Source organism: Apteryx mantelli, chromosome 3 (assembly GCF_036417845.1).
Source record: "Apteryx mantelli isolate bAptMan1 chromosome 3, bAptMan1.hap1, whole genome shotgun sequence".
In the NCBI taxonomy this organism is placed as follows: Eukaryota; Metazoa; Chordata; class Aves; order Apterygiformes; family Apterygidae; genus Apteryx; species Apteryx mantelli.
In genome coordinates this window covers 139,673,236-139,699,663 of record NC_089980.1, presented here as the reverse complement: position 1 = coordinate 139,699,663, position 26,428 = coordinate 139,673,236, and the positions used below count along the sequence as shown (strand labels likewise).

Below are 26,428 nucleotides of genomic sequence, written 5' to 3'. Positions count from 1 at the left end.
ACTGAAAGTCAGTTAGCAAGTCAGAGCACCTAAGCTGTGGGGGTTGGCTTCTTCTCAAGATCTTGTCACTGAGATTAACATCTGCAGGCTGCATAAATGTAGGCATCGGTCACCTAGTCTCCTTTTATTAGGGGTTGCAATCTGTCCCTCTGACATGATAAATGAGGAATGCAGGTTCTTATCTGTATAATTAGCTTACGCAAGAGAGCCAACAGGCCGACCCTTTATTCTAACCTTTCCCTATTCACTTAGCTTTAGCCTGAGCCTGACATTTCAAGGTCCCTGTGCACATGCTTCTCAGGTGGGAATGGTGATTGCACTGCAGAGCATCGTAAGGACTTTCCAGACCACACACTCTGCCTGCATTAGACTGCTGGCTGCATGGAGGGCTTCTCCACTCGTTTCAGCAAGGTGGAGAGGTTAACCGACAGGCAGGAGATCAGCTTCCTAAGCAGCTGGAAGACAATGCTAGCATCCTCATGTCTGACCTAGTGGGTCCACCAGCTGGTCAACCAGACCCATCTTCTTTGCTCTGTCAGCACGGATGTTCCTCCCAGTCAGCATCATATCAAAGGCAGCAGGAAGTCCCACCTGGAAGGGCAGAAAGGGGTTTTCAGAGTGGGAGCATGCCGTGAAGCAGAAGGGGATATTAAGATTTTTCTCCTACTTACCATCTTTGGCAGCCTCTGAGTGCCCCCTGCCCCTGGCAGGAGTCCCAGTAACACTTCAGGTAGGGCCAAGACTGTTTTCCTTTCCTTTGTTGCTATTCTGTAGTGACAGGCAAGGACAACCTTAAAATGGGAAGAGAAAACAACTCAAGATTTCCCTTTGAGAGACCACAGAAGAACTGGGCACCCATCACAAAGCTCCCTTCCACACCCTGCCCCAGTTTTCCTCTTCTCATCCCCAGTTCCCTAGTTCAGCTGCACAGATTCCCTCTGTGCTCATTCATGGCTTCCTCCAGTGAGAGGAGGGCAAACAGGGCTGATGATAGCAAGCAGCTATTGGCATGGACACAAGAGAACAGATTTGAGCCAAGCTATTTTTAAATCTCATCTGGACTCTCAGGGGCTAAATTCATTCACCGCACTCAGAGCACAATCCCATTTATAGAGCAGCCATGATGCTCAGTCTATCACTGGATCACCAAGTCCAGATTCTTCACCATTGTGCTTGCAAAAAGCTGAAATTGCTTGAGAAATCAGTGCACAGCTGAAGAGACTCCATCCCCAGAAATATATTCCATTTTAGTAAAAACTTTGCTGCAGGAATAATCACAGAGCTGTTCAATTTACAAAGCCTCCTCTTTCCTCATCATTACACTGGGCAGAGATGAGAAGATTAGCTACTTAAGAATGCATAATCCTAAACAGAGATTATGAAGCAAATACTGCACCCAGCTGAAGTGGCAAGTGAGAGGGAATGTAGGCCAGGCTGGAGCCTGACCAGGTTTCCCAATCTCATCCTTCTCACAAGAACCTTTAAAAGAACACAAGTTGCTGGGATGCAAGGCTTATTTCAACTGAAAAGAAGCTATTTCCAGCCTGGATTCTGCCAGCAGCATTTATCTAGATCCAAAGCCCGCTGGAAACAGCTTGTTTTCCCAGGAGTGCCCTCATCTGAATATTAGCCTAGCATGCACAGATTTATATTTGATTAGCTCTCTTTCAACAGTAGCAGAAAAATTAGCATGGCAGAGCCCTGAAGCACAACCAAACCATTAATTAGCCACGAATTCGTTTGAATGGATGTACAGAACCCACGTCAGGCCTCAGATCCCTCTCACACCCTTTCAGAATAGTCCTGCGGGCATCATTTGGCTAGTTTAGAGAACCGGTGCTACCAACTCCCACTGTTGCTTGGCAGACCCCAAACTGTCCAATACCTCCAGTCCTCCTCCCAGGCAGGAGCCACTGATGGCAGCAACTATGGGCTTTGGAGACTGCTCAATTTTTTCTAACATCTTCTGTCCTTCCTGAGAAAGCTGAGTCACTTCCTGAGAAGTCTTGCAGGCTTCAATCATGCTGCAGTGAGGCAGAAAGGCTGATCAGAATTGGAAAAGCACTGAGAAAACAGCAGTAAAATGGAGAGTGCTTCAAGGATTTTATTCCCCTCTTCCCACAAAGCTCCAATGACTGACAGACAGGCAAGAGCTATTTAGCCCCACAGATTTAGATTAACGGACAACACAGGAAGACTACCAAAATCAGTGGGTTAAGTCACTGCATACTGACATCGGACTGTGCCTGCAGGCAGTGAATGAGTTTCCTTGTGTCAGAGCTCTGAAAGCCTTTTGGGGAGAGAAGGAAGGGTCATAGGAAGCCTCAAAGCACTTGCCAGGAAGGGTGGAAGGGAGAGACCAGGATCACTTTTTAGAGGAGCAGATGGCCAGTGCTCTGACGTTGCACTCCGCCAATTAGAGACTCCCGGAGCCAATTATTCTCACAGAGGCTAGCAGTGTTTGCCAGGCAGGCACAATTCAGCAGGCTCACAGCGTTGAGACCAGCAGAAACCTCTTAAACACAGCCTGTCCTTTTGCCCTGCTTACCAGCTAAAGCTACTGCCTCCTTCCCACCACAGCATGGATCAAGTCTCTGCTCCTGAATAAGGCTGGACAAAAAGGTAACAAGTTTTTGAAGGGCTGATGTGTAATTTACCTTCTCCGCTCAGAGCTTTCTGGCTTTTAATGTCTTTAAACAACTGTTCTGTCATTCCCAAGGCAGGACTGGCAACTGATTGCACTCCAGGCCCAGGTGAGAGCACCCACATACGGCCTACTCACAGCCTGCAAGAGTTACTCAGCCTGGGAGGCTGCTCAGATGCTCCATATGGCAGAGAGCCAAGACTGCCTAATCAAGGGGCTGTGTTGGCCAACTGCCAGGCACTCAAGAACCAGCTTAAATGAAGTTCTGCATGCAAATTATCTGTTCTTGTTGTGCCCCAGACCAAAGTACAATGCTCACCCCTGAGCCAGACGGGGAACTTTCCTTGGCTGCACCCTGGCAGGCAGGAAGGAGCGACCCAGTGCTAGAAGCAAATGGGGTTTAATGCCTAGCCATGTTCCTCTTCATCAAGGCCCTAACTTCATTTAAGCAAGTTCCTGCCAAGTTACACATCCTGTGCACATGGATTTCATATCCATTCTCCTCCTCACCCCTGTGGAAATGTCAATGAGAAACCGCTCAGACTTCGCAGCACACCAGACCTTTTGCCCCGGATGCTGGACTTCGGAGAAAGCTCCATCAGCATAATTTCTACTGCCACCCAAACTTACTCAAGATCTGCTCCAGCAATGAAAGAGCCTGGCTTTGAAGAGATGAGGACGGCACTTTTGACAGCTTCATTGGCCCAGATTTCATTCATTACATCAGCAAGCTCCGAGTGCAGTTGTCTGGATAGAGTGTTCACCTGAAGGCAGCAAATACACATTGTAAACAGAAAGCCCAGGAGAGAGTGGAGTTAAACCTCTGATTAAGTGCTGGACTCAATCATCGTATCATCAGAAAACTCTCACAGAAGAAAGACTAAACAAAAAGCCAAAGCCAGTGGTTGGTCTAAATGGATTTTCCAATCTGTCTGATGCCAGTAGAAGCAGTAGCTCTACAGCCCTTTAAAAAGTGCATTCCAGCACAATTATGTTTCCGGGCGCACAAATTGAGCCCAGATTTGCTATAAAGTTTACTTCACCCTGTGTCACAACACAGCCAGAAAGAAAACCTCGAGATGAAACCCTGCAGCAGGTCATCAGGTAATCAGTTCTTAAAAAGTTCCTTCCTCAACCTCACAAACAGTGGCTTTGTGACCTCAAAACTCAGGTTTTAAGAGTTTCTAAGTTGTTTTGTTCTACCGAATGGACAATCTCCTTAATTATTTTGAATCCAGAACTTAATAATGTTCAATGATATCTTGTGCTGGTGAGAGAGACAAGTTAATTTGGTACATACAAAATACTTCCACTGGGCACTTTCCAGTATGTTCTTTTATTATATGCCCTAATTCTCATTCTCAAATTTCTACTTTATTCAAATTTGACAGGCAGCAGGTTAGGAAAGTTCTTGAATTAGCAATATTCAGTGCCTTCTCTGTACCACCTGCATTCCTGCTATTTCCTCTGATATGCCTATTAATCACAGTCAACAAAACCGTACCTTTGCATTTGGTGTGCTGAAACGTACAACAGCAACATCTCCTTTGATCTCACAGCTAACGTGCGTTCTAGCTGGAAACAAAATCCAATAAACATAAGCTGATAAAGTGCTTCCATTTAGGAAAGAAAAATTAAACTTACATACAAAAACTTTACGCTTACCCTGAAGAGCGGTGGAGGTGGAGATCTTGCGGCAAGCATAACCTAAGGCAGAGATGTTGCAGATGTTACAGGCATTCTCAGTAAGCTTTTGAGGTGATCTCAGCTTAACTGCCCATAATTAATACACTCTCCCATCTTCCTTTATCTGCTGAGGCCGGTGTTTTAGAAAATCCTGAATATCAGCCAGTTCCTTCTGCTGTGGCTTGACCTGTGCCACCACCAGAATTCAATGGACCCTATGCTACTGAAGCGACATTCGCAGTACAGATCCCATACTGGACTTTCCAATACCAGGAATGCCAAACTGAGGGCAAAAATCAAAACCTTCTTACCAAAGAGTTGCCAACAGATTAAGCAGGGGACCTACACGGGTGTTTTGACATTAGGTGTGCACAATTCAACGCTTCTTCACATGTTAAACTAGAGAGACCTTACTGCCCTTTGGACAGTTTCAAGCCTGAATGTTAAGTTCTCCCCAGATCAAACACAGATGACCTAGAATATTTCTGCAAAAATACACTATTATGCCAGTAAATTTTGCCACTCCAAGTGTTACTTCACAGATCACAGGGAACATACCTGGTAAGCCACAAAGAAACAGCACAAAATGTTTATTCTCTCCTCCAGTCTACCAATGAAATGGTTGATCCATCTCTACAAATTACATATACAAGCGCCTAGACAAACTCGTCTTGTTTCAAAGCACTCTGAAAAATCAGAACGAGGTATGACCAAATTCTGTTTAAAAGCGAAGTGCTACTTTACTCCCACAAATATCCCAGATTCCCCTTTCCTGCCAAGAACTCGTGTTTTGCCTGATGATCTCTCACTACGCAAATGAGTCTCAGTTCTGTTCAAGTGACCTTGATCTTGACTGAGAGGATCCTCCAACGCAGATCTAGGCTGAATCTCTGCCAAAGCTGTTTTAATTCTGAAAGTCTAAAAGTGTTACTTCTTAGGCAACATGCCGTACATCTACCAGTTGGAACACAGCCATTTACTACTCGGCACTGGTAAAATGCTCAGAGCTGAAACAATCCCTTTCCCAGCAGCAAGAAGGCAGAAAACCCAGAGGAGTGAAGACAACCTTAAAACCTTGGCCCGCACCTTGCAAACAGGCACGTTTCCCTGCCCGCAGCCTTGTGACACCGGCTCAGGGCTAGAGCTCCTTTGCACTTTGACCCTCTTTCCACTTTGTCCCGGGTGCTGGCACCGGGGAATGACCTTTGCGCTCCATTCCCGGAGCCCAGATACCCGGCGGGACGCTGCGGGGCGGGGTTGGAAATTGTGTGTCAGTCCGTCCCACTCTCCGGCAGGGAGGCTCGTGTGCTTGCAATACCACTTTATAAACAAAGTGTGAACTGGTTTCCACTCCAAAGCTACTTTAAAATATTTCTGGACTGGAACAAGGCCCAGATTGCGATTACTCAGGTCAACATTAATTTCCTTAGACTTTCTGCGCACTGAAGCTGGGTACTCCTGAAACTAAGCACCAACTCTCATTTTGCACAAAACAGAGCATTGTCTGCCAACAGTTTCTCCACCGACATATGTGCCTCCGCAAAACGTGATGCACTTCATCGGGTTAAAATACCACAATTAACAAGCTACCCCAGAATCACAGAACGCTTGAGGTTGGAAGGGACCTTTAGAGGTCATCTAGTCCAACCCCCTGCTCAGGCATGGTCACCTAGAGCAGGCTGCCCATCCACGGAAGGTCAGCACTGCACAGTCCTACTGGATTTCTTCACTTTAATGTAGACATTGTATTGTATTGTATTACTCCATAATGACAGGCAGGGCAGAAAGGAGAATCTGATCAAACAAAAATCTCTGCGGCAAATCAAGTGATAACGTTTTCCTTCCACACCCTCAGTCGGGCACCTCCTAAAGCCGGGATAGGGGAAGGTAAGTAGCATATCACTCTCTCCAACGCCCACCTAGAGCAAGGTGCTGACTATACAGCATAACTACATCGTATACAAAATAGACGATCTCAATTCAAAATAAAAAAGTGAACAGATGAATGATTCTTCTCCTCTTTCTATAGACTAATATACTTTGTCCTTAACTCTTTGAAACCACTTTCTGAAGACACGCTTCCAAGAAAATTTTAAACTTTGAATTCCACTTTGCCTTTCAGTCTTAACACAACAGCTAGAAAGCAGAAAAAAAAAAATCAAGGGCAAGACAGAACAAACCTCACTGTATTTTAATATAAGCTCTTTTGGGAAACACACTGTCGTTACAGTAACAGTTGCTTAATATTTGAGTAAGAGTTTTTTAATTCTAACTTTCTGTGTGCTATTCTTGACAATATTTTATTTTAGGGTGCAGTATACTCTTGGAAAACAATTTCTATGTCTAAAATTAAAAGCACATTTATGCAGTCACAGTCATAGTACAACTGCTTTAGGCTTTGACTCATTCAGAAGTAGCAGTGATAACTTGCCAGGATTGAAGCCAGAAAAATCCTCTTCCAAATTCTGAAGGAATAACAGCAGGCCAGATGTACATTTCTACCATTTTATTAATGTTCATTCTGGAACTCAAAGCCCTGAATATATATTCAGTTTTCACTACTTCACATTTTTCACTCTTCGGACAACTGACAGACTGGCTATGAAAAGGAACACCAAACACCTCAGAAAATTGTTCTCAGGATTTAGCAGAGCGCTTCAGAAGTAAGCGGAGAATGGAAAAGCCTCCTTTCACACAGTCTGGCTGGGACCTGTTTCTTCCCACTTTCTCTTTCCTCTATCATTTCCTTGGCTGCTTCCTTGTCCTGCGCTTCCCCTTCCTGCCCTTCCACTCACCTGGAGACAGCACGTCACCTGAAGTGGGAACACCAGCCATAGATGGTTCAGGAGAAAAGGCTTCTTGTAGTCCTGGACTAAGCCAAGCACCAGCAGAACAAAAGAGCTGACGCTCACGATGACGGCTACTGCCTACGCTTCCAGCCTGTACCTGTGAGCTGATCGCGCAGAGCACTGAACTGCGAAGACGGGAAACTTCTGACAAACTGAGTTTTACTAACACCTGTGGGAACCTGTCAGCGTACCATACGCGGAAGAGCAGGTAAGACTAGCTCTTAAGCTTACATGGTCTTCTGCCTACTTCTTGCCTTTTGCAATTCTTTTTTGGCCTGTCCTTGATACATGTTGTTCTTCCGTAACAAAGCATTTGCAAAAATGGATGCAAATGCTTTGTTACGGAAGAACAACATGTAGGAAGACTGCTATTAATTACGCCGAATGACAGAGTCCAGATAGCAGTGCCAGAACAGAGTATTTGTAACGAAGAATATTGCCAGTTACAACAAGAAACCCGCAAGTGGCAGTCTAAGCAATCTCGGGAATTACTGCCGATCTGCTCATTACCAGTTGCAGTGCTCTGCTCCTCCAGCTACCAAGTCACATATAAACTTGTTCCAATCCTGTACGTAAAACAGGTGTTAGGCTTAAATGAAACCTTGCCAGATTTCAGCTCTACATTGACACCACACCCCCAGGCCCTTCAAAGCACAGAAATAAGAGCTTGTTTCCAACGACTCCAAGTCTTAGCCTTAGGCTGGCGCAGGGGCACCTTGCCCCTCCTTTCTTTGGTACCTCTGTGACAAGGCACCGGGACTCAGCCCTCAGCAGTCACCGTGCACAAGCGAGAAGGTGCTCGGGCTTTGCCTCGCGTCAGCAGATCGCAGGGGAGCAGCGGTCAGCGACCGAGACGCTTGTAAACACGACCTAGGCGCGGTCTAAAGACAGACCGTGAGGCCCCTGGAGACACAGACACACACAGGCACCTTCGCTCCTCTCCCCACACAGGGGGGGGCAGGGGGATCCCCTCCCCTCGGGGCCACATACAGACCCCCAGGACGAAGCTCTCCCCCGGGGGCACGCACACGAGAACACCCCTTCCCACAGATACACAGACACGTGTGGGAAAACGCTCCTGGAGGACAGCCCCAGGAGACACGTGCGCAAGGACACGGGGACACCCCCGCGCGCGCGCGCACGCACGCCGGGGACACACGCAGCGTGCAAGGACACAAGGACGCCCCCTCCCCGGAGATCAGCTCGCACGCACAGCACAACCCTGCCTGGAGCCCCAACGAACACGCAAGGTCGCAGGGACACTCCCCCCCCCCCAAAAAAAACATGTGAGGACGTGGGGCCGCCCACCCAGGGACACAGAGACCAGCCCACCCCAGGGACACGCGTGGGAGCGTCCCCCCGTGGGGACACACACACACCGCCGTCCCCCAGGACACCCAGGCACAGACACCTGCCCTGGGGACACCGAGGGGAGACAGAGGGACGCCCTGGAGACCCCCCCCCCCCCCCGCAGGCACACGCGGGACTGCCTCCACGGCGGCAGTCCCCTCCCCAGAGCCCCCCAGGGACACGAACACCCCCGGATGCTTCCCCACGGTGACACCCCCCCCCCCGGGGACACCTCACTCCTCACAGCCCCCCGGTGACACGCACGCGCGTGGCCTCAGTAACGGCTGTCTCTCAACCCCCATCCCAAGAACACGCACACGCGTGGACACCCCCGGTAACACCCCGTCCCTCACAGCCCCCCCCCCTCCCCCGGGGCCACGCACACGCGTGTGGCCCCACTGGCCACTGACCGCCGTCCCTCAGCCCCCACGCGCGCGGCCTCACAACGCCCTTCGGCGACACGCACACGCGTGGGCACCCCCCCATGGAGGCCGCGCCTCGTCCCGTCGCGCCGCTCGCTCCCGCCCCGGCCGCGGGGCCCCGCTGCTCCCGCCGCTCACCCGGGGGCCAGGCGCGGCGCGGCGAGCAGTACTTGGCGGCGGCCATGAAGCGCCCCAGGCTCCCGATGCCGCGCACCGCCGCCGCCATCTTTGCTGCGCGCGAGGTCGAATGAGGGAGAGCCGCGCGGGCACCGCCCGGGGGCTTCGCCGCGCCCTCCCCTCCCTGCCCGCCCCGCCCCGCCGGAGGCTGCCCGCAGCGCTGCCTGCTCCCGCTGTCGCCTTCGTCTCCCGCTCTCCACGCTTGGCTCCGCTCGCCGTGGGGCGTCTTCCGGTTGCCACCTTCTCCGAACGGGAGCGACGGTCAGGACGGCTGGAGGGGGGGCGCCGGGCTGCCCGGCTCGCCGCCTCTATCAGGCGAGCGTTAGGGCAGCCCGAGAGGGGCGGGGCGCGGGCGCGGAATAGGGTCCTTCCTGAGTGGCGGCGCGGCGGGCGGGCAGGCGGCGGCAGTGCGCAGGCGGCGGCGGGGACGGGACGGGACGGAGGTGCGCGGGCAGCGGCGGGGACGCGGGGTGAAGGGGGGCTTGTGCGTGTGACGGAGGTGCGCAGTGCGGGGGGGAAGCTCTGCATATGTATATATGTGTACATATATACATATGTGCGTGTATATACGTGTACATTATGTGTGCGCGGCCTGTCTGGGGCCGGTGTGAACCTCCCGAGGTGTGTGAGAGAGCGGGACGCGCAGCTTGGTGTGTGCGCGGTGTTTGTGCGCGCCAGGGGTGCGTGTGGGGTGCGAGTCGTGGATGTGTAGTGTGGGGGGAGCGTGCGCGGTGTGTGTCTGGGGTATGTAGCGTGTATTTGGGGTGTGCGGTGTGTGTCCGGGGTGTGTGCGAGAGAAGCGGACATCTAGTACAGGTGTGTTTTTGAGGAGTGTGGTGTGCGTGTGTCTCTGGGCTGTGTGAACTGAGGTTTCTGCAGGAGAAGTGGATGTGTAGCACGGGGAGTGTGGGGTATACACGTGTGTAGAAGTGTGGGTGTAGTTTGTTTGGAGTGTGGTGCATGTGTACAAGGAGTCTGTGTGTAGCGTGCCTGTGGGTGTGTGGGGTGTGCGAGCTGCCTGGGGTGCGTGTGTGAAGAGTGCACGTCTAGTGCGTGGCGTGTGCCCGCGAGCAGTGGATGTAGTGCGTCTGCGGGTCAGTGGTGCGTGTGTACAGGGATGGGGGGTAGCGTGTCTGGGGTGTGTGGTTCGTGTGAACTGCCTGGGGCGAGTGTGAGAGGAGTGACTGCGTAGTGTGGCGGGTCTGTGGGTGTGCCGGATGTGCAGGTACAAGGAGTGGGTGCGTAGTGTGTCTGTGATGTGTGGTGTTGTGTGTGCAAGGAGTGGGTGTATAGTGCGTGTGAGAGCTTTTTGGGGTGGGTGTGCAAAGGTGTGTGTGTGTGATTTTGAGCACGAGAACTTGTGTGGGGGGTGTGTGGAGAAGGGGTGGATGTGTAGTGTGGGGTGTGTGGGTGAGGATGCATGTGGGATGTGCGTTTGCGCTGGGTGGGTGTGCAGCATGTCTGGGGTGTGCAGTGCAGTGAGGGTGTGTGTGTATGAAGAGGTGCGTGTGTTTGCGAGTGTGTTTATGAGAGCGTGTGTGCGCTGTGTGTGCAAGGGGTGGATGTGTAGTGTGTGCAGGTGAGAGGGTGGCTGCTCTGTGTGAACGAGGGGCAGGCTGCAGCGTGTCCGGTGGCGTTGTGGGGTGCGTGGAGGGAGGAAGGGGAGGGCGGGCTGTTCTGTAAACTGGGCAGATGTTGCGGATTCTGGAGAGATTTGGCTGGATCGCTCTGTGTGCGTGTGCGTGTTGTAGGGGTTGTCTGGTTGGGGTACCTGGAGGCCAGGTGACTATTCTGAAAACGGGGAGGATATCGCACGTACTGGGGGCGAGACCAGTCAGGCCTGTGGGTGTGTGAGGGAGCAGCTGTGCAGTGCGCAGCGGGTGGGTCTGTTCTGGGCCCCTGGAGAGGAGGGGAAGTGGGTGACGTGTGTAAACCGGGCACGGAAGATTGGGGGGGAGGTTCAGCTGGGTGTGGGGAGAGAGCTGGACACAGATGGAGGAAGAGAACTCGCACAGAGGCAACGGGGAGAAGGGTGGCTCGAAGGAGGTCTCTTGTTTTGGACCCTTATCGATGAGGGGAGACTAAGACTTGTGGGACGCAAGCGCAGCTGAGAGGGCCGGGGAACGAGCGTTGCTCCATCGGTTGTCTGAGCTGTAGGGAGCGAGGTGCAAGTGTGGAAGGGGGTGGCTGGCAGGATGTTGAGTTCTGAGAAGCCGAAGGGAGCTGCTGTACTTGGGTGAGGATGGGCTGGGAGTGGGACTGCAGGTGTTCCTCTAGCTCTCTAGAGAAAGCGTGTCTGTGTTTGGAAGAGAGAGAGTGCTGTCGCTTTGAACATTAAAAGCGTGAAAGAGTAAGCTCTGTAGTGAATGTTGTTTGGAGGCGGCTGAAGAGCTGGAGCTGCAGGGCCCTTTTTTGCCCTTGGCAGGAAAAACTGCAGCTGAGGGTTCGTCTGTAGGGAAGCCTGGTGATCCTGTTTTGGAATGAGCTCTGGAGAAGGCCGCGGAGGAAGCCTTGGGGGGTTGCTTACCAGCTTGTTCTACTTCCCATGGGGATACACAACAAAAGTTACTGAGGTTAGAATCAGCAGATAAAACTCAGGGTAGTGGCGTGGGGTTGTGCCAAGGAGAGTGCATTAGGAGAGTCATGCTGGCAGTGAGATTGCCTGGGCTCGGAGACAATTTTCCAGTGGGGAAGTGGTGGAACAGTTATTGCGAGGGGAATCTAAAACTGTGCTGGCTGCTGCAGTGCTGGGTCATCGGGGAGATGACTATATATTTACAGGAATGTTTGCAGGCCACAGTCATAAGCCAGACTAATCATGTGTTAGATGCTGTTCAAAAGTGTAACAGAAAGTAATTCCCGGTGCTGCTGCACTTGACTGCCCTTGATGTGTCTTCTCTTTCTCCACTTTTTTGACTTGTGTGAATCAGGCAGACTGCTTACCTTGAAATTGTTCTGAATAAGGCAGATTGGACTAATAGCGGTCTTTCTTCACCTCTCTAGATCTCAAAATGACTTCCATGTTGACCCGTATCATCAGAGACCTCCCTGCTTCCTCAGCATGGGCTGCCAGGGTCTGTAAGTATCTTTACATTCATTAAAGGCTTGAATTGATAGGTCATAAAGTTCTGTTTGTTTTAAGCATTACATTTCGAAGGGACGCTTGTGTCTGAATATCTGTTACATTGTATTTTTTTTTTTTAACAACTAATTCCATTGCTGACATATTTGTTGTTTCCCGCATCTTCCACTGTGGGAGGAATCTCATGTTAACTGGTAATATATATTATATTGTTTTTATGAACACAGTAAATTAAAAAAACCAAAACTTGTAAATGTTCAGGTGCACTTGTCATGTTGGAACATGATCTTCTTTTTTAACATTTCTAACAAAAATAGCTAGAAACATTTTTGTCACTTATGATTTGACAAATCCTACTTTTTTTGGTTCTTGTTTTCCAGCTGCCAGATCACTCAGCTGCTCTTCACAGTTACAAGCAGCAGGTAAAGTGAAAGCATCAGGAATCCCCGGGGGTTTGTACTAGAGACTATTTTTGAAGCTGCCTCCCTTTTCCAGAGACTCCTACACAGATCTCAGAAACACAAGGCAGACTTCATTAATTCAAGAGTGCCTTTCTAAAGTTGCAAACTAGTAAAACTACGGGCAAAACAGTGCTTCCAGTTGAGTCCTCTAGACATCTGAATCCCCCTCACACCCAACAATTGTGCTCGGTTTGGAGCTTGTGCCGCATTATCACCTGATAGATTGCTATTTCTAGGATCTAAACAGAGAAGCTAAGCTGGGAGATTATATGTTGTCCAGTTATAACCAGGCCTCTTGCCCAGGAGGAATGGGGACTGTCCCTGACTAGGAGAGGCTTGTGGAATTAGCTCTAAGCTCCAGTAAGACCCATAAGAGGCTCAGGTCTCGGTAGAGCAACTCAGCGCGCACAATTAATTGATTGTTAGATGTGACTGTTTTTAAGCAGTTTGGGTAATGCAGGGTTCTGGGACTCATTCTGGGGTTGCTCGGGTGACTCTGATGCTTTGAGCTGCCTGGATTGCGGAAATTGGCCTAGACAGCAGCTCCCACTTGTCTCCTTAGCTTTGCCTGGAGAGCCCTCTTATATAGCTCAAGTGTAGTGCTGGAGTTTCGTACTTGTGCTTTCACTTGCTTGAGCACGGTACTTAGCTGGATTTAATCTGCTTTTACATGCCTTTTCCTTTTCTGGCTTGTAACGGCAGCTGCCTCGTGCTGCTGTGTATGCTGGTTGAGAATTGTAAGCCTGACTGCGTTAGGAAATTGTCATTGAACTCCTTGTTAATTGTCACTCTAGAATAGCTCTGACAGTGGCCTATCAAATGATACTGTATCATGATGTTGTTTTATCTCGAACCTGAGATATTCCCACGCGTTATGAGGAAGTAGCAAGTTACCCACAGCAGCAATATGCCCTTTTTTTACTACTACTTTCCTATGGAAGTGAAAGCTAGTTGACTTCTTGCACTGTTTTGATTCACTGTGAGTTGTCTCACCTTCGCTGTGCAATAAGAGCACATACGTGAACAGTTGCTGTGAAAGGTGGATTGTTGTTTGCAGTCCTTGCTGCTCCCCAAGTGAGAGACTGGGAGATCTTATTCTGGTTGCAGGGCTTTGAATTTGGTCTGCTGCATTTATAAGTCATTCAGCATTTTTAGAGGTGTCTTTTCCTGCAATATTTTTGTCAGTAGTACTGGAGATTGAGAAGTATGTGCCTCTATTCTCAGCTGTGCCATTGCCTCAGTAGAGCTATAGATGAATCTCTCTGCTGATGGGGGAAGCTGAAATCCTGTGTTGTTAAATCATTTTTCCCAGATCACATGCTCAACCAGAGACAAGATTTCACCCCAGGTCTCCTACCTACTCTGGTTTTGACTTATACACCAAAGGGGACTCTTTCTCAAGTTTTGTAGTAGCTTTAACAGGATCTTGCTTTAAGCTTGCTCAGATTCGTGTTAATAATTACTTAAACTTCTCCCTAAGCTGTCCAGCCTAAGAGTAAGAAGACATTAGCCAAAAGTGGCGTGAAGAATATTGTTGTGGTAGAGGGCGTCCGTATTCCATTTTTGCAATCTGGCACCTCGTAAGTATAAAATAATAAGAAAATGTATGTTAACTTGATTGGTAGTAGAATTTTTCTGTGAAAAATGTTGGGTACGGTTTGCTCTGTTGATTTCAATGTAGTTACTTTTGTACAAAAAAATACTGAAATGGCCGAGTTAGACTGCTGGCAGTTATTTTCCAGTTTATATTATGAAAAAACAGGGCTTGAAGAAGATTGGCCATGAATGTGAATTCGAAGGAGAATGCAAATTTGTGCTGCATGTCTGGAGGAACCCATTGATGCCCCTATAGCAGATAAAGCAAAGAGTTTCACAAAACTAGCTGGACAGTAGCAGAGAATCTACTGTAGACTCTTCTTGTTAGACTATTATACCACCAAATTCACAGCCAAATTAGGACCGGAGAGAATATCTTTATTCTGTTACTGCTGCTTTTCAGTGCTTTAGTGTAGTGATTGTATGCTGACTTACACATAGATAGTCCTCATAACCTCAGGTATGACGTGTTTACTTACAAATGCACTGTCCCTGTGATTCAGAGCATTTCTGGTGTCTTCACCAGTTCTGTGCTGCTGATGTACACTTAGAGTGCTCTGGTGAAGAAGACATCTCCTTTGGTTTCTGACAGTAAGTTTCTGCCTCTCTTCTCAAACTTCCAGGTATGCGGATCTTATGCCCCATGACTTAGCCAGAGCAGCATTGCAGTAAGTAAACTGAATGTCAAAAGAGTTCAAAAAACTGTCTTCCGCTGGACTCCTGGGGTCCTGGTGTTGGTACAGTGGCTTCAGCAAAGCCGAGCGCCAAGGTTCTAGTTTTGTTGCTGAACAATACAATCCAAGTGCTTCATTTTTCATGGTCTGCCGCTGCCTTGGTAGGTGGTTCAAGCAGTAGGGTGCACAATAGACTTGTGCAAAAGCAGATTGTGTTGTTGTCCCGCTTGACTAATTTCAGTTGATTTGAATTCTGGCTGTGTATGGTTCTCTAATAGAGGTCTTAGCTACTGTCTCAGTGTGCTTACAGTTCAAGACAAAAACATCTGGGCAATTCAAAGCAAGCTAAGTGACATGGAGAGTAACAGGCTAATTCTGTTGTCTTGAATGTCGCTCCCATCCTGCTGTGATTTGACAAGAGCTGTAGGTCACCAGCAGCGCTCTTTTTAATTAAGAAACAGGGCAAAACGCTGTCGAGAAGAGTACTGTTGACCAGGCATGACTTGGGGAGGATGGAGATTTCAAGTCACGAGGAAAGATCGCGAGGTGTGGAGTTGGGTGTAGTCATGCCAAATCTGAATGCCGTCTTTGGGGAGCCAGAGGAAGGCCAGTTAGGTTGACAGGCAGCGTGTTAGGTGTGTGAGGGCTGTGCCCCAGAGATTGAAGGCTGAGGTGGTTTTAGTGCACTGCTGGAGAGAAGGTCTTTACTGAGGTGTTTTTAGTTTTATTGGGTGTTTTGCAATGCATGAAACTACATTTGAATCCCACTAGCCTTAATCAGTGCCCACAATGGGATTTGCTGTCTTAGCATAGTTGCCAAGATGTTCTGGCAAATTGTGCGATGTGTTTTCTAATGAACTGTGAAAGCTTAACTGCTCGTTTTCTATATGTCTTTATGAGACTCTTACATGTTCCTATACTAAAGGTAATTGGCTTTGTTATCCCTGAGCCCTTATTCCTTTAATTTTGATGTCAGAATGTTCCAAATTAGGGAAGATATTAACAGCCACTTCTATGGGGGAAGAAGAGTAACTGCTTTCATGAAACTATCTATATAGTCATTTATATAGTGATAGTATCACTATGATCATTTGCAGTCTATAGTCAATTATACCTTTCATTAAGTATGTGTGCATGCAAGATTTCTTCTGAATTAGGAGTACAATATGTAGCTCTGTTGTTGCCGTGTTCTCTGGCTCGACTGGTGGAAGATGGATGTTTGAGGACTATGGCAAGGTTATTGCTTACTTGGTGCAAATTCTGTTTGTTTCTGTCTTCTCTCAGAGGGTTGCTGAACCGGACCAGTGTCCCACGGGATGTTGTTGATTACATTGTTTATGGCACAGTTATCCAGGAAGTGAAAACAAGTAACGTTGCCAGAGAGGTGGGTTATGTGCAGCATTTCTCCTGTAAGCCTGATTTAAGCAGCTAGCATGAAGATAACAAACCCTGTGAAAGAGAATCTATTTTGCAGTTCATTTAAACACGGTTTGGGAATATAAGCTAGTTGTACAGTATTGTCCATAAAATAACTCTGTGGGATTCTGCCTCCTGTTGAAATCTACCATAGGTTAAGTTTATTTTGATGCTGTGAAGCCTCTGCTTGATTCTTCCCTGAAAGGGGAGCTTTTGTTAATGATTGCCGATCACTCAACTCTGACTGCCAGTTGGACTTGGATGCTGGCTTGCCAGAAGTACTTGACAGGATCAGAACATGCTGTGATATGTTGCTTTATTGTGGTATTTATTTATTTTAGTTGACTGATCAGATGCAGCATTTGAATGATTTGAAATGTAGTAGCTTGGCTGCGCTTTCTTCTGGCAGGCAAAAAAACGCAATTCATGTCTTATACAAAGAAAGAACCTGGTCCACTAAAGTAATGTTATGGAGATGGCATGTGATTATCTATAATCTGAAGCCTTGATACTGTTTGCAGCCACCAAAAGCATTACGTAACCTGTGCTGGAAAGACTTACGAGATGATCAGTATCTCCAATTCCATCGGCAGTTTTATCCTTGTGTATGCAAATACTTGCTTTGGTCACGTACCAGTCAGATGAGGCTGTGGTTTAATTTTAACTTGGGAACAACTGTTGAACTTTAAACTAGTTGGCCACGTCTCAACTAGGGAAGGTCCTGGTGTAGGCAGTTCTCCTGTGACGGGAGCCTGTGCTCTCAGCTGGGTCAAATGAGACGCTGCTTTCTGGCAAGCCTGAACCACAAGAAGTGTTTTCTGTTCTGTGCAGAGCAAGTCTCAGTGCCTTGTACTCGGAGGTCTATCTAAATAATTCTTTTCATGTGCTGCCTTTGCAAATAAGGGGAGGCAAAGACAATGTTGTATGTTTGAAAGCTCTTTAGGGAATCATGAGGTGTGTGATTAATTTGTTCCTTTATTAATTGGGCAGGGGGCTGGTGGGTGATTGCCCCCATACCTGGCTGAGAGCCTGGACAGCTGGGCAGCTGCCTTCTCCTCCTGTTTCGAGAGTCCGGCCGGGGAGGGAGGCATGGCTGATGCAGTAATTGGTCGGATGGAAACTTGATGCACTTGTTTTCAGCTTAGTCTGCGAAGGTGTGTTACTGCGCAGAGGGCGGCTCTAGCCCCGTGGAGGCAGAGGCACAGGTGTAACCGTCATTCTTTATCGCTCGTAGGCTGCCTTGGGAGCTGGTTTCTCTGACAAAACTCCAGCCCACACGGTCACTATGGCTTGCATTTCTTCAAACCAGGCTATGACTACAGGTATGTTGGCTGGAAGAACAAGTTGTGGTTTTGAAAACTAAGCATCTGAAAAAATTCTGGGATGGAAGGGAAAAGTTTTTGAACCAACAAAATATTATACGAATTGAGTATCTGCTGTAGGCCTGCCAGCGGCTTGACACCATTTGCATTCAGCAGTAGTATCTGCTCAGTGTCCATGTTAGCTTGAGAGGTAAAGACTCAGGCTTGATAAGGAAGTTACTGCCTTTTAGGAAGGCTACTGTCATCTTTGATTTAGCCTAAATTGAGCAAAAAATTGAGACTTGGTTACTATCCTGAATCACTAAGGAGACTGTTCTCCCAACTGCCATATGTGACAAAGAGAAGTGGAGGTAAAGTTACAGAGTTAGTATGAGTCAGAAAACTCATGTTCAGCCTGCTCAGTCTCTGGTTAGTATGTGTTGTATAACTTGGCTAAAGCTAGAGGCCGGAGAAGGAAACAAAACGTGGTATCATCCAAGGACATCTGCTGATAGTAATGTGGTAAGTGTTGCTTCTCCCCACGGTTCTCATGGGAAGCTCTCTCTCGTTCTGTAGGTGTGGGTATGATTGCGGCTGGCCAGTGCGATGTCGTCGTAGCAGGGGGTGTGGAGTTAATGTCGGATGTTCCCATTCGTCACAGTAGGAAGATGAGGAAGACTATGCTCACGCTTAACAGAGCCAAGACTTTGGGCCAAAAGCTCTCTCTGATTTCCAAAATTCGCCCTGACTACTTTGCTCCTGAGGTAATTTTTTTCACACATTTAGATATTCAAGCTAAACTATTTTATAAGGAGGTGTAAAACTCACTGGAGAGCTTAAAAGGATTTCAAAAGGGGTGAGATTGCTTTCTGTGGCTCACCTTTGTTGGTTCTCTGTTGTCCTGTGCTTTAGGTTAGAACTGCAGTTGATTAATGCAAGTTCTATAGCATTCTTTAATCCCTGCTTTGTTTTTAAATGGTTTTCTTACATGTTGGTCTTCAATAAGCCTAACTTATTTCAAGACTTCAAAATCCCCCTCTCTTTCTGCAACTCCTAGCCCAATGTGTGCTGGAGACTCTACAAAGTAGAAGCCTTTTTCATCAAAATAAAGCTTATGCAAGAGTCCTAAAGGGTCAAAGGAATTTTTGTTTCCTAAATAGTAGAAGTAACAGACTAAATATACTGAGGATGTTTCTCTCTGATATTAAAGTAATTGTTGTTTGATTAATGCATCTGAAATGCACAATTTGATGACTCTTCCTGGCCAAATCCTGCCAGGTACTGACTGTGTTCAGCTCCCATGTGTGGGCCGTGATGAGAACTGGCCGTCTTCTGGTTAGTGTCAGGAGTTTGCTGTAGAGGGAGCTGCTCTCCTCTGTCTTTGACACCATGAGAAAGGTGAACTGTGAAATCATGGAGATGGGAAGGGAGAGTGTTCCCCTCCTCACTACCAGTGAGTGACCCGAGGTCTTCATGAGAAACTGTGTGCGTTCATGCTGCTGACGGCCTCCTTTAGCGAGTGCCGCGATGCACGGAAGTGCAGTGTACATATAGTAGAGGTGAGATCAAGTCCAAATAAGGTATGAAAATGCAGGCTTAAATGCATGCAGGAATTTCCTGTGTGCTGTTGGAAGAATAAAAGCTAAGCTGAACTTAGCAACTAAGCTGAACTAAGCAACTGAACTTAGCTGACCTGCTGTCTCTAGTTTTGCTTGAGGAGGTCTTTGGCATGGATTTTTAAGGTCCCTGGATGTGTTGTTTCACCTTGACCCCAAAAGTCCAGTCACCTTTGATAAGGGAGTCTGTTCTTGAGTCCCCGGGACAAGCAGCAGTGTGGATCTCATTTTATCCACCATATGCACTAGAACTGGCAGTTCCTCTAATACATTTGATTAAGTGGATTCTGGTATGGTACCACGTGTTATTTGTGTAGCTCTAACAGTAGCTGCTCTATTTAATGGAAGGACCTCACTGACTGATTACATAGGGCTTAACCGACTTCCGAACTTTAATCATGGTTCATAATTGCCTGTAACCGCTGCAGGGACAGGTGTTTATGTACGCTGACTTTACTTTTTCTTTCGGTAGCTACCAGCTGTGGCCGAGTTCTCCACCAACGAGACCATGGGGCACTCTGCCGATCGTTTGGCTGCTGCCTTTGCAGTCTCCCGTGTGGAGCAAGATGAGTATGCCCTCCGTTCGCACACACTAGCCAAGAAAGCCCAGGATGGAGGCTTGCTGCTCGATGTGGTGCCCTTCAAAGTGCCAGGTAAAACTGCAAGTGTTTCATAGCTAGCATGTGGTAGTTCAATAAAGAAATAATTGATTTTAAAAAAGGAGAGGAAGGGCTGGGCTCAGATTTGTAGTTTTCTGTGCATCTCAGTTATGGATTTGGAGTCTTTGATATGCAGCCTGTTTGTCCCTGAAAAAGTACTATCTAAGAACATGTTTCTAAACTGTTCTTGCATGTCTAAATTCTGTAGTGCTCATCTCCTCTCCCTGCTAACGTGATGATAGAGCAAGGAAAATCAGAACTATTTGACGAAGAATCCCTCTGCTCTTTCAGTCAGACAAGAGAACCAATTTTTATACCCCAAACTATTAACAGCAAATAGTAAGCCTAATGAAATCCTGGTTTGATAAATCAGGTGCTGTTTAGGAAGACCTGAAATTTGATTCACTTGGAAGACTTCAGTTCACCAGGCATCCTGGTCATTGCTCAAATCTGAAACAGCTTGGGGACAAATTTTAAACTGTCCCTTCTGTGGACTGAGTTCCACCCTCATCCTGCAGTCAGCCAGTGGGAGGGCTTTGGTGTACCTATTCATTTTTACTTTGTAGTTCATTTCCTAAAGAGACCTTACCTATAGATCCACACTCAGATAGTCTTTAAGCTAGAATTGGTGCTTTTTGTAAACTGGCTTATTTAAGCAGTCAGTATAGTTGAAGGTGAATATATTTGTTTCCTCACAGTGGTCTGACTTCCTCAAAATTTGTGACACAGGCATGTACTGATTTAGAAACAGTTCTCCAATTTAGATTTTATAATCTAAATTTAAATTTTTTTATCAACTGTTTTTTTTCAAGTGGTAATTTTTTCTTATGTAAGTAGACTTCAGCACTTATTATTTTGGTCTTTAAAGAGAAAGTAATGTAGCTTCAATTTTTTTAAGTGTTAATTTTTAGCCACATTACAATTATTCTGATACCGTTAATGGATTTTTTCCCTTCTTTCTCCTCCCATTTGTCATAAAAAGGAGAGTTTTCTGAATTTTTTTCTGGACTTCTGATGTGCAAATTCATGTATGTTGCTGACTTTCTTAATATAAATACTTTTTTTCCCCCCATCAATAGGCAAAGATACAGTAACCAAAGATAATGGAATCCGTCCTTCCTCAATGGAGCAGATGGGCAAGCTGAAGCCGTCTTTTGTCAAGCCGTATGGAACTGTCACAGCTGCCAACTCATCCTTCCTGGTAATGCATGTTCCCATCACCGTGTGAGCTAGAGGGGAAAACTGTTTTACCCTCTGCTTCGCAGAGCTACCTAGATTAAGATGATATCATCTGTTTGAATGAATTGACTCCTTTGTGGTATCACCTGTTTTAAGACTTTGCAAGGGTAGCTTCGAACTGCATTATAATCTAGTGAATTTGGGTGCTGGATGGATTGTCTCTATTTAAAATCCAGAACTAAACCCCTAAAGTTTTATGGTATTTTACCTTTTTTGTGTTTTTGGTAACTGCCTTTTGAAGAGGAAAAAGCGGTGGACATTCAGAGGCACATGCAGAAATTCTGTCCCAGGATGGGATTAATCATATTTTAAATCTAGAAGTTAGTAGTTTTAAAGTGATGAGTTTAAACTCGTCACTTTAGGGCTTACCCTGAAATCCACAGAGGGCTGGGAGAGATTTCTTTAGCACATCTATGATGAGCTCTGTGTTCTACAGGTGCACCTTTCTCTAGTACCTTTAAAGGGAGCCTTTTAGATGCTGAAGTCTAAAGTAGTTGTGTAAATTAGGCTAGGAGAATCTGAGCCCCAATTTCTGTGACTCAGTAGAAGGTGACTGCCGTGGAAAGTCTCCCACAGAAGGCTTGAGGCAACTGTCTTTTCCTGCATGCGGCCTCGATGGATTCTTGTATGTTTAAAAGGCAGTTTCACACTCTGTAATGAGTACTTCAGAGAAAGCAAGTAACTAATGCTGGGGCTCTTTCAGCAGCAATTACACTTATTCTTTAGGGTTCCTGGGGACTTACGAAAGCCTGGTAATGTCATAGTCTTGGTGGTGTTAGGAACTGTTGAGTCCCTGTTGGTGTGCTGTACACAGCAGATCTGTAGGCCAGCTTAGGGTTGTTATCCCAGTAGTAGGTGACCCTGAGCCAAGGACATCAAGTTCATTTTTGCATTGTGGTGAACCCACGGCTTGTGTCATCTGAGAATTATACTCCAGTTTTGGAATGGAGCCGAACGGACAGGGGAGTGTTTGGGAAAACCAGCTTGTCCTCAGGGTTAACAGGGCAGTTAGGCACCTCTGTCCTGCTTGAAATTAGGGAGAGTTTGGGAATTTGGACTGTAGTGAGGTGCTTCAGCAGTGTGTTTATTGACATCATTCACAGATCATCTATCCACCTGCTTAGTCATGGTGACTTGTTTTTTGTCCCATACCATAAGGCTTCTGCATGTCCTAGGAGATAAGTAATTCCTCGTGAAATTGTCTTCTTGTGTGAGGCCCGTGTCTGGTTACAGCTCTTTGGCAAACAGTTATTCATAAGAATGCAACAGCAGAGTCTGCTCTGAACGTCTTTGGGTGCCGTGGCAGAGCCTGGACACTGGTTATGTTTGGGGTACTGTTTTGCCAGCTGCTCTACAACAGAGTTGTCAGGCTCGTTTTGTGTGCGTGGTGCGATTGCTCTTCAGGCAGTTGCCTCACTGGGTTGGTTTGTCTGCCTGTTTCAGACAGATGGTGCTTCGGCAATTCTGCTCATGTCCGAGGAGAAGGCTCTGGCCATGGGATACAAACCAAAGGCCTACCTAAGGTAAAAAGGGAGCGCTCTGCATGGCCTCTGAAATCTGCTCTTGCTTCCTTCCTCTCCTCTTTCTGTTACTAATAGCATTTTTCCTGTGCAGGGACTTTGTGTATGTGTCCCAGGATCCAAAGGACCAACTGCTACTCGGGTAGGTGACGATAATGAAGAGCATCCCCTAGCAGTCCTCTGCTACTAGCACAACACCCTTGTCTTACCGTTACATATTTGCTTTTTGTGAGGTAGCTAATTAAAACACTGCATCTCTTCAGGCCTTCTCGCAAGGTGTAAGAGCTGGTGTGTTAGATGTGACTCGGTATGGGGGGGTGGCTGACCTGAGAGAGGAGCTGTGGCAGAAATATTCACCTTCATTTGCTGAGGGGCATCTCGGCATGTTGACGCTACTAGTAGTTACTTGGGGTTGTGTTTCAGTTGGGGTGGAACAGGCTGAGAACTGTACCATGCATCCTAGAGAGGAGGAACGTAACGTGGCTCACTGTGGAGAAGGGGGCAATACTGTGAGGAAACATGTTGATGTTTGACGTCTGTTTCTTAACTCTTATTCAGCCCAACATATGCTACTCCCAAAGTGCTAGAGAAGGCTGGTCTAACCATGGCTGACATTGATGCATTTGAATTTCACGAAGCCTTTGCCGTAAGTAACTCTGGAACTCTAAGGGCATCTCTAGCTGTAAAATTCTGTTCCGTAGACTTCTGTTTTCATGTTGGTGAAAGCTCTTGTTAACACTTTCACTAAATGTAGAACTGCATGTAGATACAAATGTAAAATTACATCTGTGTGTAAGTACTGTATATATTTTAAATATATAGCTGACATTTTATACATTAACATAATCTGTGCTGAAGATGGCTTATGTTGCTTGCAGTCACCAGGTGAGTACAGATTCTTCTAAAACAACCTGAAAAATCTTACTTCACCAAGACCCTTGTATGGAAAAGAAACCATTTCTCCAAGTCATCTACTAATTGGTTTGGTGATATGTATTTATATGGTGAGATGGCATGTTAACTGGACAGTGTATTTCTTGAACTAGGTTTGAGCTAATATTGGGGCGATCCTGTAAAACACTTTTCTGCAGTTGGATGTATTAGGTTTTTTGGCTGTAGCTAATCTCAAGATATCTCTTAGCGCTAGATAGCTAGCACTGTCCATAGGCTTTTCTTCAAGTCTGCTGTTATCCCTGTTCAAGTTGCCCTCTTTTCCCTTCCAGGGGCAAATTCTGGCCAACCTGAAAGCTATGGATTCAGACTGGTTTGCACAAAACTACATGGGCAGAAAGTCGAAGGTAAGGACACAAATCAGGAAGCTTTTATCCTTAGTTTTAGTGTTGTTCATATTCCACGTGGCAGAAAGGTATGGTGGTGCTGCAAAGCAGGGCTTCTGTTATGTTCAGTGAGAAGTAATGTTTCTTGAACTTTGGATTAGCAAATCCCAGTATGAGCAGTTTCTTTGGGAATGATGGAATTCCTGTTGACAGCAGGAGGTGGAGATCTAGAGCCATAATACTAATAGTTGGGGAGGAGAGAATTGTAAGTGATGGGAGAATCTTTGTCTTTCTGCATACCTTCTAGCAGCTTGTGGTCTACCTGACTGCAGATGACGAAGTAAAGCCTTTGGTGTGGTTTTGTACTGTCATTGGGTGTTTCTACGTGCTAAGGAACACTTCACCGCAGTCCAGGCTGGCCTTGTAGGTTTGGTGGTGTCGTGGCGAGGCCAGGCAGTCTCCTTCCAGACCGGTGATTGTGTGTGTCCCTCTGTGTGTTCCTGCAGGTTGGAGCCCCACCTCTGGAGAAGTTCAATACCTGGGGTGGCTCCCTGTCACTGGGACATCCTTTTGCTGCCACTGGTTGCCGTCTAGTAATTACTGCTGCTCATAGATTGAAGAAGGAGGGAGGACAGTACGGTCTGGTTGCTGCCTGTGCTGCAGGAGGACAGGTAATAATGCCGTGTGCTGTGTCCTGTTCCCTCTGAAGAGGGGCAGTAGTTGCATCTCTGCTCCTGTCGGTACGGTGAAGTCTTGTCCAGTTACATGGGTATGGGACAGCTCTGAAGTGCCAGGGCCTCCGTCTCATCCACTTAAGAGACTCCACAGCCCAATATCGGAATCATTCCTGTGTAATGGCTAGCGCAGCCTGTTGCTGCCTCTGAGATATGAAAGGGAAGGAGAGATTTCTCCCATGTTCCGAGGGTTTTGTTTACTGACTCATTTATAAAGACTGCCCAGATTGTGGCACGTGAGGATCTTTCTAATCCTGGGAAGAAAGATCTTTACATGAAAAATGGGGGTGAGAGGGACTGTACCAGATTTTCAGTGGCTCTTGAGACTTCTGGATGGGAGCCCTGGTTCAACGTTGTAGTGCCCGGTGGCAGTTCTGTAGGGACCTAGTGTAGCTGGCCTTCTCGTGACCTAAGGGCGCTGGCCTGGACGTTGCTTCCTCACTGAGTTGCTTTAAGAGCTAGTTTGGCCCTGAAAACAGCGTGATGCTTGGTCAGGATGCTCTCTTGGCCGGCCCAAAGCGCACCTGTGTTACGAAGCCATCAAACCGCTGTCTGCAGAATCCTGTTAGTGACTTGGCCCCGGGTTTTCATCTCCCCTTTGGTTTATTGTGGTCAGGAGGCGGGTGTCTCGTATTGACTGCGTGTCTGGAATAATTAGCCCTTTCTGTGACTGTTCTCTCTCTTCATTTCAGGGGCACGCGATGATAGTGGAGCTTTACCCTCAGTAATGGGACGAGAGACTGCTGAATGGATGTTCATACGTCCTGTGCCTGGCAATGTCATTTCAATGCACTAATAACACGTACAATCCTTCTGAGGATTTTTGGTGGCCTTTGTAAATATCTTCTAGCTACTCAGCTAATAATTTTCAACCAATGAACACACACTAGAAAATATTCCCTGTTCCCAGAAAAGTTAATATGGTTCTTAGTCTGTCTAGGGTCCTTGTAACCAAACAGATTTCCACTGTAAATCTTCTATAAACAAGATTTTTTGCGGGGGGGGGGGGGACATGACGTGGAGAAAAAAATGATTCCAAAACTATGTACAAAGAATTACATTTGGAGTTAAGGAGAACTGTAAAGTGTTGAATGTCTGCAGGCTAAGATGTGTAATGTGCCCTTGTAGAGAGTAACAGTTATTTTTAGAAACAGGTTCAAACTGAATTGGCTGACCTGGTTTGCCAGGAGGAAGCGTGCTGCAGGATGTCGAAACAGTATTGGAATTAGCAAATTGCTTCTGAGAAATGAGTGTCACTGATGTTAGCCACAATACAGCCACAATAAACCAGAAAAAATATAAACTTTGACCTTTTTTTCCCCCCCCTTCTCCTTGCCTGCAATGTATGGACTTTTTCCGTGCTGCTCGTTCTGAAGGCCATGTGCTCTGAGATGTTACCAGGTATCTGCTTTCTGATCTCTTGAAAATGGGACACAGACTATCTGAAAACTGCCCAGAATTCACCTTGAGCTCTAGAGTCTGAATAAATCACCAAAATAACACATGCTTTTATGAGAAGGTGGTTTTTTTTTTTTTTTTTTTGGTAATTCCTGCTTCTCTATGACCCCTAGTTCCACATTTTCAGTGTCTAGCATTTTGAAAATGCAGAAAGCGCAACGTGACGCTTATTCAGAATCAAGTTGTTAATAAACTTCAGTTGTTCTTAGCCTTTTGGTTGATATTCTGGATTATTTTCCTCACTCATCTCCTTATGTTCTCTCTTTG

General features: G+C 46.9%; 2 protein-coding genes across 3 annotated transcripts in view; one reads left to right on the top strand and one right to left on the bottom strand.

The window, feature by feature from the left end:
* The window catches only part of HADHA (hydroxyacyl-CoA dehydrogenase trifunctional multienzyme complex subunit alpha), a 28,033-nt gene extending 18,840 nt beyond the window's left edge, over positions 1–9,193 (bottom strand). Inside the window, exons 1-7 of the mRNA XM_067294489.1 lie at positions 9,090–9,193; positions 4,310–4,351; positions 4,149–4,219; positions 3,275–3,408; positions 1,886–2,024; positions 672–791; positions 489–591 (exon numbers count right to left, since the gene is read on the bottom strand). Of these exons, the coding sequence (XP_067150590.1) occupies positions 489–591; positions 672–791; positions 1,886–2,024; positions 3,275–3,408; positions 4,149–4,219; positions 4,310–4,351; positions 9,090–9,177 (697 nt within the window). The 5' untranslated portion in view covers positions 9,178–9,193. The remainder of the gene's footprint in view (positions 1–488; positions 592–671; positions 792–1,885; positions 2,025–3,274; positions 3,409–4,148; positions 4,220–4,309; positions 4,352–9,089) is intronic.
* A 325-nt stretch (positions 9,194–9,518) lies between these two features.
* Positions 9,519–26,369, top strand: HADHB (hydroxyacyl-CoA dehydrogenase trifunctional multienzyme complex subunit beta). 2 transcript variants are annotated; one of them, XM_067294488.1, is made up of 16 exons: positions 9,519–9,571; positions 12,132–12,206; positions 12,591–12,632; positions 14,152–14,251; positions 14,891–14,935; positions 16,226–16,325; positions 17,592–17,679; positions 18,235–18,422; positions 19,747–19,927; positions 21,013–21,134; positions 22,616–22,695; positions 22,787–22,834; positions 23,251–23,338; positions 23,916–23,990; positions 24,476–24,640; positions 25,396–26,369. In XM_067294488.1, exons 2-16 carry the CDS (start codon positions 12,140–12,142, stop codon positions 25,429–25,431), a joined length of 1,425 nt encoding a protein of 474 aa, XP_067150589.1. In that variant the 5' UTR covers positions 9,519–9,571; positions 12,132–12,139; the 3' UTR covers positions 25,432–26,369. The 2 variants fall into 2 exon arrangements, with proteins under 2 accessions (XP_067150589.1, XP_013816615.2); XM_013961161.2 differs by lacking the exon at positions 9,519–9,571 and adding an exon at positions 11,646–11,701.
* The last annotated feature ends 59 nt before the right edge of the window (positions 26,370–26,428 follow it).